At 35.5% G+C, this 15,815-nt stretch overlaps 1 protein-coding gene across 2 annotated transcripts in view; it reads left to right on the forward strand.

Annotated features, from left to right (window-relative positions):
* Nucleotides 1-2,714: 2,714 nt before the first annotated feature.
* ABCB7 (ATP binding cassette subfamily B member 7) overlaps nt 2,715-15,815 on the forward strand; it is a 189,798-nt gene continuing 176,697 nt past the window's right edge. The window contains exon 1 of one of the 2 annotated variants that reach the window (XM_077145350.1): nt 2,715-2,894. In XM_077145350.1, coding sequence (XP_077001465.1) covers nt 2,727-2,894 — 168 coding nt within the window. In that variant the 5' untranslated portion in view covers nt 2,715-2,726. The remainder of the gene's footprint in view (nt 2,895-15,815) is intronic. The other variant, XM_077145351.1, reaches the window with a different exon arrangement.

The raw sequence follows: 15,815 nt of genomic DNA on the forward strand, positions 1-15,815 counted from the left end.
TGCGCTGACTTGGATTCATTAAGCCTAGGTTTTTTCTCAGACTCATTCACTTTGTGACTTTTGGCATGTCACGAACTATCTTAGCCTTGGCTTGCTCATAAACATGGGAATATTAATAAATAACACCTATTTTTCAGGGTTGATGTGAAGATTAAATAAAATAAGCTATGAAAAAGTGCTTTGCAAATCATAAAATACTGTAGATATACAGGTAAAATTATTACACACATAAATTGGCATCATGTGACCTGTACCTGCACTAGCTGTGTATAGTATTACATGGTATGAATCTTTGTCTTTTTGATTTATGTTTGACGTCTGCTGCAGGTCAAATGGATCTGTCCGTTGCTGCTGTTCCCAAGCAGTGAGAAACTCTATCACCATGATTCATGTTCTATTTCTGGGCGCACTGGAAATTTGCTTTGGCTTCTTTGACTCAAGTTTGACCCATTTTAGCTCAACACAGAGTAGCTATTTGGGTATTCCTATGTTATTCACATTTCTTAACCAGAGGAGTTGCCTTACAATAAGTACTAATTCAGTAAAAATATACTGTTTCCATTCAAAGAGCCCCCAATTGTTGTTTCAGACCCAAAATGCCTGTAAGTGATTCTCATGAAACATCTCAAGCATCTTGAGAAGTCATCTGCCTTTCTTGATTTCAAACCTACGATTCTAAATGTCCTTTAGAGACCTTCAATTAAATCTTGTTTGAATGTAGGCAACAGCTTCTAGTGCAAAAAGATGTAGAATGGGAGCCAGAATACCATGGTTTTAGTTCTGGCTCTATCAGTTTGTGGCCCTGGTCCTATTTATCTACTAGAAAAGGGTAATACCACATACAGAAAGCTGTTATTATAAGGTCCAGCAAGATAATGTGTGTTTCTGAAAGAATACAAAAGGAATATATTATGTTGTCACATTATATCTGACATCTCACACAAAACACATTCTGTGTGAGTGCCTGCTTTTTTTTGTTAATTAGAACATTATTTGACAATGCCTTACCTGGGTAGTATATATTGGCAATATTCAATCCTAGTAGAAATTGTTAGTGGAGTTGGGGTATTCCTGTATAGTGTGGCTATTTTACATAGAATAAATATTTATTAAGAATATTTATAATGATATGATCATTAATTGAAGAGGCCATTACTCATCTACTGTCAACAATACAATAATAAGCCAGAAACATTCAATTAGTCACCAAGTTCTGTCTATCTCCTTACTATCCCTGGAATCCATCAGCTTCCACTGCCAGGTTCAGGCCTTTACTACAGAACTATTGCATTAACTTTATGACTCCAATCCAGTCTTCCCACTTAGGTCAGAATGGTTTACTGGATATATAAATAGGATCATGTTACTCTCCTGATTAAAACTCTTCCCTGGCTACAGGACAAAGTGTTAACTTCTCAGAATAAAATTCAAGGCCCTTCAACATCAGACTTCTGCTTGCCCAGACTCATCAATTGTCTACTCTGCTATACACTTACTAAGCTACTGAAATTGAAAATGCTGTTTTCTTGCTTTTAAACATACCATTTCCTTTACATGGAATTTCTTCAACCCCTTTAATTGAAAAACTCTATTCTTCTTTCTATTACTAAGCTCAAGCATCCCCTTCCCTGGAAAACTGGTGTTTCATATTTTGAAACAAAATAAAGCTAACTGCATGTGTTATACATATCCTCTGTCTTCATCAGAATTCTCATTAATCCACAGGGTTCATAATTATTTGCCTGTCTTGTGTTAAAGGGTTGAGAATGTAATAATGAATATAAAATTGCAACTGCATTATTGTCTCCAACGTTTCAGGTGACATTACACTTGAAAATGCCGATTACCGTAAACAAATTTTGACATTATTTTATTCGATGATTACTGGTGACAAAAAAATATAACCCCCCCCCCACAAAAAAGAATATAAACCTATATTTTAAACGCGGACTTCTTTTCACTTTACTATCCCTCTGCCAATCAAGCTGTTTTACAATAATTGGGGACGCTGCAGAAATTAAAGGGAAGTGCTAAAAAGAGAGGCAAAATTAGGAGAGTAAAATTGTGTGCATGTGTGTGTGTGTGTGTGTGTGTGTGTGTGTGTGTGTGTGTGTGCAACAGTACCAAAGGCAATAGGCTAAAGGAAAATTGACCCCAAGGGTTGCGGAAAAGGGAAGAACAGTCAGCCAAGTAAAAGCATTTTACAGGATGGAGAGACGGTTAATCTCACAGATGAAGTGTATTCCTCAGGGAAATGAATGACTAGTTTAATCTAACCCCAAATATTAGTGCACATGGGAGTGGAGATAAGAACATACACACGGAAAATGGAAAGAGTGAAGCATGGTACTGTGAGAAGTTAAGAAAGATGGGATAAACGGCAAGATAGGGTTGCCAGATTTAGCAAATGCAGTATTAGGGATACTCATACTAAAAACATGATTCGTTGTTTTATCTGAAATTCAATTTAACTGGGTGTCCTGTGTTTAATCTGGCGACTTCAGGAAAGAATGAAATAAAATGTTTCTCGAGTATTCCAGATTATGGAAGAGTCAGGCCGGAGAGAAAAACGAGACGCGCCGACGCACCCGAATCATCAAATAGATGGTCTATTCAGATCTGGCCCAGAGAAAATGAGGGGGATGGGAGAGACGATTAAGGGAACCGAGTTTGGTCCGCCAGTGTCCCACAATCCTTTTCTCTCAGCTCCTCTTCCCTTGCTCAAGATGGCGCTGCTCCCGATACATTCTTGGCGTTGGGCAGCCGGGGCGGCTGCTTTCGAAAAGCGCTTGTACTCAGCGATTCTGACCCGACCTCCAATTTCTGTCCTCGTCCCAGGACCGCAGGGGAGTTCACGTCAGTTTAGAGTCTCCGGAAGTGCCCGAATCTACCAGGTGAGATGCTGTTCAACCGAAGAGTAGGGTGAAGGGCAAGGGAATATATAGGGAAAAGGGTTTGCCCTTGTGACCTCGGGTCAGAGAGAGGACCAAAAAGACAGATTGTCAGGACTAACCCAGAAAGTAGGTGAAGGAAGTTATGGTTAATAATTTGAGGAAAGGGTGAAGAAGACCTTTGGGGACCACAAACGAGAACGGTGAGAGAGAGGGGTCTCGGCAGAGGGCGTCTGGGGCCCTGGTGACTCTTGCAGGATTTAAATTTTTTTCTCAGACTTCAAGAGATGGGGTAGACACTGTTTCCAGCCTGCTTACCTTTCTCATTGCGAGGAAGACTGAGCTACTTCCCAAAGTTTGTAATATGGTTTAGGATCAGTTTGCCTTTGGTTAGATTTTTCTCAGTCGGAACTAGCAATTTGGAGGACGCTAAAAAAATTACAGAGTTGGCAACAGTTAGTTCACTTGCTGACATGCAGTGCTTCTTGTTGGGCCAAAAGCAAAATTATTTTTCTTTCCAAAAGTCGGAGCGCCCTGAATTCATATGTAAGCATAATTGTTCGTTGATCTGACAATATAAAATGTCACTTTAGAAGCCATAACTAATGAATGTGATTTAACTAATTAGTGAATGTAACTACGGTTGTTGTGCCTCTTAATATTGCGTCCGTTAATTCCTTTAGCTCAACAGTTTTTTTTCTTTTTCTTTTTCTTTTTGGTTATCTGTAGTTGCTGTCATTCAGTATATCTTTTTATTTCTCGCATATTGTCAAAAAGTTTAATTGCCACCCCTGTTCGTCAGTATGACTTTGAAGTATTGTCAGCTTTGTGTGAGAAATAACCTCTTAAGTTTTGATTCTTCAACATATATTTAATGTCTACTGTGTACATAGTCCCGTGCTAGATAATGGGATACCCAGAGAAATAGATGCAATTAAGTCTTCAAGGATTGTACAGTTTACTTAGGGAGATTGGACCCATGCATTACAAGACTAACAAAACAAGATAGTAGGTTGAATATCAAATGAATAGTATGAAATATGGTCTATATGCAGCTAGAGGAAATCATGATAATTAGGGGCCAGTTTATAGGGAAGCTCTCATGTTGGTGATAAAATTGGGGAGAACATTCGAAACAGTGAGAATGGTGGATGACACTAGGCTTATGGAAGACTGGTGGAGTTAGGGTCATTCATTCATTCAGTAATTATTAAACACCTTCACAGTAGTGAGCAAAGCATAATATAGGCTCTGTCCTTAAAGAGCTTAAAATCTATCAGGGAAAAAGGTAAGCAAACAAGTGATTATTATTATAATACAGTAGAACTGTGCAATGGTGGACAAGTTACAGTGTACTGGGAGAACATACATGAGGGACATCAAGTCTAATCTTGAAGTGGGGAAAGTTGACTTGAGTCTAAGCCAAGATTTGAAAAATTAGAAATTAGCATGTTAAAGAGGGAATATCATGTTCAAAAGCCCACAGGTAATTTTGTAGAACTGCATTCAGTTCAGACTAAAGAGATCAAGTTACGAAGAAGCAGAACATTAGGCTAGAGAAGGAAATCCAGATGGTTTTATTAAGGTTTTAAAAGAATTTTATGGTTCAAGTCTCTAACACATGATCTTTTGGGAACCGTTTTTGTTCTATAGTCCTACGGTAAGCGAGATGAAGTTAATTTCAGAGGAGGTGATTATAATAAAAACTTAGCTTTCTCTTTTTGTGAACACCATCCTCACAACTTTCTTCCTCCACTCTCTTCTCCTGCATCCTACCTTTTCCCTTAGTTACCCATCATTATTAGACCTTTCACTCTGATATCACCTCTCCTCTTGTTTATCCAAACCGAATTATAATCATGGCTGAGTCGAATTTGACTATTTCTGAAAGTGTAAAAATTAATGGAAAGATGCTTAGCTTTGTTATATACTACTTTTTAAAGGCATGGAAATCCTGCCACTTTTTTTTTTGTAATGTGGATTTAACAGGAAGACATGATGATAGTATTTTGAAAATAGGAGCTGATGTAACCTGAGGCACCTTCAAATCAATTAGTGACCTGTGACAGAATACAAAATAAATATTTAATGCATTTTTTAGTAGTCATTAGTGTATAGCATTTTCGAGCTGAAAGGAACCTTAGTATAATGTTGGGAAATCATTTTCCTGGATTGGGTTAGCACTTTTTTAGATGAAATTCAATATAATGTAATAGAAAATATCAGTGCTTCATCTATAGTAAGGGAAATATTTTTAATGAGCTTTTGCTTCATGTATATGTAATCACACTCACATGCATATGATTACTGGGATGCATTATAAAATGTATTTTTCACCCAGGAGCATGCCCTGGAGCTGTGCCATGCAATATAGTAGTCATTAGCCTCACGTGGCTATTTAAATATAGATTAAATACAAAATTTAGTTTATCAGTTGTACTAATCACATTTCAAGTGTTTAATAGCCACATGTGGCTAGTGGCTACTTTATTGTTCATCATAGGTATAGAGCCTTTCCATCATTGCAGAAAGTTATACTGGACAGTGCTACTGTAGTTTCATTTGTTGTCTCTCATCTCATGAAAAATGGATGGGAACTGTGATTTTTTCCAGTAGTGAGTGTACCCCACGTACCCCAACCCAAGTGCTATCATCGTTGACTGGCTGGTAATAGTCAAGTAGGTGAAAATTAAGAGTCTTTACTTCTAGCCTTCATATTCGCTGAAGGGAAAATATAATGGCAACACTATGGAAATAAACCTTCAACTTCTTCCTTTTTAGAATTTCTAGTTTAGATTTAGGTTTCACAGTATAAGTTGAATATCAAGAAGCTACAATGATTCCTGAAAAGAGACAATATGTACTAAAGGAATGAAAAACAGTACCTAAAGGAAAAAATAAGGATATTTGTAGGGGATTATTTAGCATGAAACTGAAACATGTGAGAGGTAATTCAGTAACATTTTTAAAGTGGCTGCAGTATGGTTATTAAAAAAAAATTAAAAGCTGTCCTTCTAGTAGTTTGGTGATACTGTTTACCTAGAACACTAGATTATAATGCAAAGAAATGAATTTCAGTTACATGAAGTGATGTCCACCTAAGAAAGAATTTCTTAGATTGATAGTCCTTTTATTTGGAGACCAAGAAAGACTTTAAAAGGAACTTCTAAGAGGCAGGATAAATAACTGTTAATCATAATTTAAATAGATATCTTCTTTTTTATTGGAGAAATGACAGGTTTACAGAAAAATCTTGCATAAAATATGGAGTTCCCATATATCACCCTGTTATTAACGCCTTACATTAGTGTGGCATATTTCTTGCAATTGATGAAAGAACATTTTTATAATTGTACTCTTGACTGTAGCCCAGTCCTATGGAATTTAAAAAAAATTTTACTCCAATAACATAGACTATCTAAAATTTTCCCTTTTAACGACATTTATATATGTTTCAGTGCTGTTAATTCTGTTCACAATGTTGTGCTACTATTACCAACACCCACTACCACAATTTTCCATCAACATAAATAGGAACTCAATACAATTTATGCATGAACTCCCCATTCCCTACCTGCCTCCCCCTGCCCTAGTCCCTGGTAGCCTGTATTCTAGTTTCTGAATCTATGAATTTGCTTATTCTAAAAATTTAACATCAGTGAGCTCATATTAGTATTTGTCCTTTTGGGTCTGTTTTACTTTACTCAATGAGATGTCTTCAAGATTCATCCACATTGTCATATATATCAGAACTTGATTGCTTTTTATAACTGAACAATATTCCGTTGTGTGTATATAGCACTTTTTTTATCCATTTATAGTTGATGGATACTCAGGTTGCTTCCATCATTTGGCAATTGTGGATAATGCCACTATAAACATTGGTGTGCAAATATCTGCTTTCAATTCTTTTGGTATTGCCAGGTCATATGGGTATGGTATGCATAACTTTCTGAGGAACCACCAAAGTGTCTTCCATTGGGACTGCACCATTTTACATTTCCACCAGCATTGAGTAAGTTCCTATTTCTCTAGATCTTCTTCAACACTTGTAATTTTCTATTTTTTTAATAGTAATCATTCTAGTGGGTGTGAAATGGTATCTCATTATGCTTCTGATTTGCATTTTCCTAATGGCTAATGATGTTGAGCATCTTTTCATATGCTTTTTAGCCATTTGTAGATCCTATTTGGAGAAATGTCTGTTTGGTCATTTTTAAAATTGGATTATTTGTTTTTTTGGTGTTGAGTTGTAGGGTTTCTTTTTTTTTCCCCCTCATTATCCTTGCTAGGAGAAATGTCAGAATTCCTTTCCTATTTGCTCTTGTTTATCTGTGCTTGGAGCTTGTATTCAGCAGTCCAAATTTGTTAATTAAACTGCAGTTGGAGCTTGGCTGTGCTGCCCTCCTTTGCTCCCAGAAGAAACTGCTTCTTGTTCCCACAGGGAAGTGTTTCCAATTGAACCCGCTGTGCCAGTGGGGAAGGTGCATCAGCCTCTGGATTTTGAGTGCTTTCTTCACAGTTCTGTCTTGTGATCTTGGTCCTTCCACTCATTCCAGACTGGTTTACGATGTCTGTCTGGCCATGGATGTCCCCCAGATGGTTGTTCCAGATGGTTCCTGGCTGTTTAGTAGCTGCTCTAGAGGATAAACTAAATTCCACACCTCCCTATGCCCCAATCTTGCCATGCTGCCTCTGAATATATTATTCATATATTCCTTTTTGTGGTTACCATAGTGTTAAAATCCAACATACTAAATATCTGTCAGTCGTTTTTGTTTTGATAACAGATTAACTTCAAAAGCATATACATAAACTGTTCCTGTATCCCTCTGCCCCACATCATTTTATACTTGCTACGTATTATATCTTTATACATTGCATACACATAGATTTATCATTATTTTTTATGCATTTGCCTTTTAGCATCTGTAAGAAGTAATAAGTGGAGTTACATACCAAAAAATTCAGTATAGTAGTACTGGCATTTATAATAATCCATATGGTTTATTTTACCAGAGCTATTTTCTTTATGCCATTCTGATATACTCTAGGGTCTTTTCCTTTCAGTCTGAAGAACTCCTTTTGGCATTGTCTGTAGAGCATATCTAGTGGTGACAAACTCCCTGTGCTTTTATCTTGGAATGTCTTATTCTCTCCCTTGTTTTTATAATAAATTCTGACCAGATATAAAATACTCGTTTAGGCATTATTTTCTCTCAGGAACTTTATGTATTTCAACCCACTGCCTTTTCGCTTCCATGGTTTGTGATGAGAAATCGGCACTTAATCTAATTGGTACTCCCTTGTACATAACATGTTGCTTTTCTTTGGCGGCTTTCAGAACTCTCTGCTTGTCCTTGCCTTCAACAGTTTGACCACTATGTGTCTGGGCATATTTTTCTTCAAGTTTATCCTGTTTCATGTTTGATGGATTTTTTGGCTGTGCATATTCATATCTGTTGCCAAGTTCGGTAGCTTTCTGTCATAATTTTCTTTGAATATTCCTTTTTGTCCTTTTCTCCTTCTCTGTCTTCTTCCTATAATCCATTTATTGGTGTATTTGATAGTGTCTCTCAGGTCTCCAAGGCCATTTTCATCTTCTAATTAATTTTTTTTTGTTGTCTTGTTTTTGAGTTCACTGATTATTTCTTCTGACAGCTCCAGTCCATTGTTGATACCTTTTGGGAGTTTTTCTTTTCAGCTAATGTGATCTCTAATTCCAGTAGGTCTGTTTGGTTACTTTTTGAAATTTCTATCTCAGTATTAATAGTCTTATATTGTGCATTCATTGTTTTCCTCATATTCTGTAGCTCTTTCTCTGTATTTCCTTTATCTCCTTGAGCATATTGAAGATCATTTTTTTGAAATGTTTGTTTTTTATATCCCAGTCTGGTCTACCTTGTTGACAGTTTCTGGATTTTTATCCTCTTCTTTGGATAGGGCATAATTTCCTGTTTCTTTTGTTTGTCTTGTAATCTTTTGTTGCATACTATACATTTACAGATTTTAAAGTGTTAATTCTGGGATTTAGTCCTTTAGCTGAGTTTTTACCCAGCTAGTGATATGACAGATTTTCTTGAATGACAGAAGCTATAAAATCAAACAGTCCAATGCAAAAACCATCCCTTTTCTTCTTGGCAAATTGGATCTTTATTGGCTAGTGTTCTGGTTTAGAATACCATCCTCCTATCAAGAATGTCAGCTGAAAACCAATGCAAAGTTCAAGGTTCTCTCTGTGTTTTGGGGCCTGTCTCCAGGTTTCACCCTTGTACTTAAAGCAGGTGAGTGTTTGCTGCAGGCCACAGGACTCAATTGCTTCTTACACTGTTTCTTTTTTTTCTGTTAACTTCATTTATTAATGCTAATAATTTACCTGTACAGCCTTCGGATTTTTCCATATATGCAAGCATGGTATATGCAGATATTGACAGTTTATTTCTTCATTTCTGATTTGTATTCCTTATATTTTTCTTACTTTCTTTTACTTGCTAGGATTACCAGTAAAATACTGAAGAAAGATAGAGTAGGCATCCTTGTCTTTTTCCCGATTTCAAAAGAGAAAGCCTTCAAATTTCACCATTAAATATGATGCTTCCTGTAGGTTTATGTAGAAATCTTTTATCAGGCTAAGAAGTTCTCAAATTCATAATTTGTTAAGAGTTTTTATCATGGATAGATGCTAAGTTTTATCAACTACTTTACTGTATCAATTGAGATGATCATATGATTATTTTCTCCTTTAATCTTTTTTAATTTGAATCTTTTAAAGTACCACATTACATTGATTTATTTTTCCCAATGTTAGATGAATGTATCATTTCAGGAATAAAATCAACTTTGTTATCATATATCAACCTTCTTATATGTTACTAAATGAAGTTTGCTAAATTTTGTTTAGAATTTCCCATCTTTATAGGTGGGTAAGAATGACCTATAGTTTTCTTCTCTTATGATATCATTGATCAGTTTTGACTTCAAGGCAATTCTAGATGATAAAACAATTTTGGAAATGCTCTCCTTTCCTTTTTCCCTGGGAGAATTTGTGTAAAATTGGTGTTAACTCTTCCTTAAGTCTTGTATAGAATTTACCAATGAAACCATGTGTGCTGGTTTGAAAGGATGTATGGACCCTAGAAAAGCCATGTTTTAATCAAAATCCCGTTTTGTAATGGCAGAATAATCCCTATTCAATACTGTATATTTGAATCTGTAATTAGATCATCTCCCTGGAGATGTGTCCCAATCAAGAGTGGTTGTTAAGCTGGATTAGGGGAGATATGTCTCCACCCATTTGGGTGGATCTTGATTGGTTTACAGGAGTCCTATAACAGAGGAAACATTTTGGAGAATGAGAGATTTGGAGAGAGCAGAGAAGAATGACATAGTCACAAGAAGCAGAGAGTCCATTAACCAGTGATCTTTGGAGATGAAGAAGGAAAACGCCTCTTGGGGAGCTTCATGAAACAGGAGTCCAGGAGAGAAAGCTAGCAGATGATGCCAGGTTCACCATGTGCCGTTCCAGCTAAGAGACAGAGAAACCCTGAACTTCATTGGCCTTCTTGAACCAAGGTATCTTTCCATGGATACATTTGATTGGACATTTCTATAGACTTGCTTTAATTGGGACATTATCTTGGCCTTAGAACTATAAACTAGCAAATTATTAAATTCGCCTTTTAAAAAGCCATTCTGTTTCTGGTATATTGCATTCAGGCAGCTAGCAAACTAGAACACCATCTGAGCTTTAAGCATTCTTTGTGGAAAGGGTTTTTGTTATGGCTCCAATTTCCTTTAATAGCATTTTTTCCATTCATTCACTTATTCATTCAGTAGACTTTTAGTGATCACTTACACATGTGTACCAGGCATTTTTTGTATATCCTGGTTATATGGTGAGCAAGACTATGGAACTTTTTTTTTTAAACAGGAATATAAGTAAATTTTTATTCCTCTGTCCCCCAACTAATTACTGGTCCTTTTTTTTTTTTCAGATAACAAAGTTCTTAAATTCTAAGTATTAAACACTAACTTAGATACCATTTCATCAGCTGTCAAAACTGTGAATATTCTCAAAATATCAAGTAGAAAGTTCTTACAAATCTCTGCATTGCTATAGTAATGACCCATGTTCTAAATATTTTCCTTATTTCAGGAAAATATGAAGATACAAATATTTTAACAATTAACATATGTAAATTTTAACCACCCAAAATAGATATCTTAGTTACCTTATCCATAGGCAAATTAAAAAAAAAACTAAGTAAACATCGTAAAGCCTGCTTGTACAATGTTTCATAAACCAATTTAAAATTAAAGCAAGGAAGAAGGAAAATCTATAAATACAGATACCAGAGTTATGTGAATTCTAAGTACTGAACAGTATCTTAAATACCATTTGTTTAACTATCAAAACTTGGTACGTTCTCAAAATACCAAGTAAAAAGTTATTACAAATATCAACTTTGCTATAATAGTGAAGAGGTATGTTACTAAATATTTTCAAATTTTTGATTTCAGGAATTTATTTTAATCTAATATTACTATAACGGCTTATAGTTTTCTTTAGCCATTTTTTAATTGTAAAATATAACATTTTACAAAGAAAAGAAAGAAACAAAGCAATAATTTTCAAAGTACACATAAACAAGCAGCTGTAGAACAGTTCCCAGAGTTTGTTATGGGCTACCATGCCCTCAGCTCAGATTTTTCCTTCTAGCTCCTCCAAAACACTGGTGGCTTTTATCAGTCATAATAATAGAATCATACAGTATCTTTCCTTTTGTGTCTGACTATTTCACTTAGCATTATGTCCTCAAGGTTCATCCGAGTTGTCATTTGTTTTGGGACATCATTTTGTCTAAATGCTGCATAATGTTCCATCATATATATATATATATATATATATATATATATATCACATTTTGTTTATCCACTTGCCTGTTGATGAGCACCTGGATTGTTTCCATCTCTTGACAGTTGTGAATAATGTCGCTCTGAACATCGGTGTGAAAATGTCTGTTTGTGTCACTGCCCTCAACTCTTCTGGGTATATACTGAATATTGGTATTGCCAGGTCATAGGGCAATTCAATGTTTAGTTTTCAGAGGAATCGCCAAACTGATTTCCACAGCAGCTGAACCATTTTACATTCCCACCAACAGTGAATAAGTGTTCTAATTTCTCTGCATCCTCTCCAATACTTATAATTTCCTGTTTAATAGCCATTCTTATAGGTGTGAGGTAATATCTCATTGTCTTAATTTGCATTTCTCTTATAGCCAATGAAGATGAGCAGGTCTTCATGTACCTTTTAGCCATTTGTATTTGCTCTTCAGAAAAGTGCCTATTCATTTCCTCTGCCCATTTTATAATTGGGTTGTTTGTTCTCTTGTTGATGAGCTCTATAATTTCTTTATGTACATAGGTTATCAAGTCTTTATCCAATATGTGGTTTCCAAATATTTTCTCCCATTCAGTTGGCTGCCTCTTCACCTTTTTAACAGAGTCATTTGAGGCGCAGAAACTCTTGATCTCAAGTCATTCCCATTTGTCTATTTTTCTTTCACAGCTTGTGCTTTGGGTGTAAAGTTTAAGAAGCTACCTCCTATTACTAGATCTTGAAGAAGTTTCCCTACATTTTTTTTTCAAGCAGTTTTATGTTGAAACCATAAAGAGACATTTCTGTAGACTTGCTTTAATTGGGACATTATCTTGGCCTTAGAACTGTAAACTAGCAAATTATTAAATTCGCCTTTTAAAAAGCCATTCTGTTTCTGGTATATTGCATTCCGGCAGCTAACAAACTAGAACACCATCTGAGCTTTAAGCATTCTTTTTGGAAAGGGTTTTGTTATGGCTCCAAAAAAAATGGCTCTTACATTTAGGTTCTTTGATCCATTTTGAATTAATTTTTGTATAGGGTGTAAGAATAAGGGTCCTCTTTCATTATTTTGGCTATTGAAATCCAGTTCAATTTGAGGGCCTTATTGAAGATCAAATGTCCATAAATTTGGTGGTCAATCTCTGCATTCTCAGTTCTGTTCCGCTGGTCAGACCTTCTGTCTTTGTGCCAGTACCATGCTGTTTTGACCACTTTATAGTAAGCTTTAAAAGTCAAGAACTGATAGACCTCCCATTCACTCTTCTTTTTTAGGATATCTTTAGCTATTCAAGGTCTCTTTCCCTTTCATATAAATTAAATGCTTTTTTTTTTTTTTTTTTTGGCACGGGCAGGCTCCAGGAATCGAACCTGGGTCTCTGGCATGGCAGGCAAGAATTCTCCCACTGAACCTCCATTTCACTGCCCTCTTTCCATATAAATTTGATAACCAGTTTTTCCAAGTCTTCAAAGTAGGTTGTTGGGATTTTTATTGGTATTGCATTGAATCTGTAGATCAATTTGGGTAGAATTGACATCTTGACTATATTCAACCTTACTATCTATGAGCATGGAATATCTTCCCATCTATATGGTCACCTTTCATTTCTTTTAGCAATTTTTTTTTGTAATTTTCTGTGTATAAGTCCTTGGCATCCCTGTTTAGACTTATTCCTAGGTACCTAATTCTTCTGGTCGCTATTCTGAATGGAACTTTTTCCTTAGTTGCCACCTCAGATAGGTCATTGCTTATATATAGAAACATTATTGATTTTTGTACATTAATCTTGTATCCTGCCACCTTGCTGAATTTATTAGCTCAAGTAGTTTTACTGTAGATTTCTCAGAGTTTTCTATGTATAGGACCATGTCATTTGCAAATAATGAAATTTTACTTTTTCCCTTTCTATTTGGATACCCTTAATTTCTTTCTCCTGTTTAATTGCTCCAGCCAGTACTTCTAATACAGCACTGACCAATAGTGGTGATAATGGGCATCCTTGTCTTGTCGCTGATCTCAAAGGGAATGCTTTCAATTCCTCACCGTTAAGTATAATGCTGGCTATAGGTTTTTCATATATATCCTTTATGATATTGAGAAAGTTTCTTTGATGCCTAACTTTTGAAGTGTTTTACCAGGAAAGGATCCTGGATTTTGTCAAATGCTTTTTCAGCATCAATCAATATGATTATGTGATTTTTGTTAATGTGCCATATTACGTTGATTGATTTTCTTATGTTGAACCACCCTTGTGTTCTTGGTATGAATCCCACTTGATTATGATGTATAATTCTTTTAATGTGGTATTGGATACAATTTGTTAGTGTTTTAAGAATTTTCACATGTATGTTCATTAGGGAGATTGGTCTGTAGTTTTCTTTTCTTTTATTGTTTTTATCCGATTTTGGTATTAGAGTGATGTTAGCATCATAAAATGAGTTAGGTAGAGTTCCTTTTTCTTCAATTTTTTTTGGAAGAACTTGAGCAGGATTGTTGTCAGTTCCTTTTGAAAAGTTGATAAAATTCTCCTGTGAAGCCATCAGATCCTGGACTATTTTTTGTGGGAAGATTTTTGCTGACTGATTGGATCTCTTTACTTATAATTAGTTTGTTGAGATCTTCTGTTTCTTCTTGGGTCAGTATAGGTAATTTGTGTGTTTCTAGGAATTTGACCATTTCATCTAAGTTATCTAGTTTGTTGGCGTATAGTTGTTCATATCTTCTCTAATGGTTTTTTAAATTTCTTCATGCTCTGTGGTAACAACTGCCCCTCTCATTTCTGATTTTATTTATTTGTCTCTTCTGTCTTTTCTTCTTTGTTAGTCTAGCTAGGGGGGCCATCACTTTTATTAATTATCTCAAATAATCAACTTTTCATTTTGTTGATTCTGTTTTTGGTTTTTTTTTTTCCCATGGGCAGGCACCGGGAATCTAGCCCAGGTCTCCAGCAGGGCAGGCTAGAGTATTCTGCCATCACACCGCCGTGTTGATTCTATTTTATTGTTCTCCAGTTTGTTTATTTCTGTATTAGTTTTTATTATTTCTCTTCTTTTATTTGCTTTGGGGTTAGTTTGCTGTTCTTTCTCTAAATTCTCTAGATGAGCAGTTAAATCCTCAAGTTTTGCTCATTCTTGTTTTTTAAATATAGGCATTTAGGCAATAAATTTCCCTCTCAGCACTGCCTTTGCCACATCCCATAAATTTTGATATGCTGCATTCTCATTATTGTTGTCTCCAGATAATTACTATTTTCTCTAGCACTTTCTTCCTTGACCCACTGATTATTTAAGAGTGTGTTGTTTAATCTCAATATATTTGTGAAAGCTCTGGTTCTTTGGTGATTGTTAATTGCCAACTTTATTCCATTGTGATCAGAGAAAGTGCTTTGGATAATTTCAATCTTATTAGATTTATAGAGACTCAGTTTATGTCCCAGTATATGATCTATCCTGGAAAATATTCCATGTGCACTAGAGAAGAATGTGTATCCTGGTATTTTGGAATGTAATGATCTATATGTGTCTATTAGATCTAACTCATGTATCTTATTGTTTGGGTTCTCTATCTCCTAGTTGATCCTTGTGTAGTTGTTCTATCTATAGCAGAGATTGGTGAACTGAAGTCTCCCATTATTACTATTGATGTCTATAGCTCCCTTCAGTTTTTCCAATATGTGCCTCATGTGCTTTGGCACTCCTTGATTGGGTACATACACATTTATGATTGTTAATTCTTCCTGGTGAATTGTCCCTTTTATTAATATGTAGTATCCTTCTTTATCTCCTATGATGTCTTTACATTTAAAGTCTAGTTTGCCTCATATTAGTATAGCTACTCCTGCTCTCTTTTGGTTACAGCTTGCATAGAATATCTTTTTCCATCCTTTCATTTTCATTCTAACTGTGTTCTTGAGTCTAAGATGCATCTCTTATAGACAGCATATAGATGGATTATATTTTTGGTCCACTGTGCCAGTCTGTATCTTTTAATTGGTGAGTTTACTCCATTAACGTTCAAAGTAATTACTGTAAAAGCTGTTCTT

This window comes from Tamandua tetradactyla, chromosome X, assembly GCF_023851605.1.
Source record: "Tamandua tetradactyla isolate mTamTet1 chromosome X, mTamTet1.pri, whole genome shotgun sequence".
In the NCBI taxonomy this organism is placed as follows: domain Eukaryota; kingdom Metazoa; phylum Chordata; class Mammalia; order Pilosa; family Myrmecophagidae; genus Tamandua; species Tamandua tetradactyla.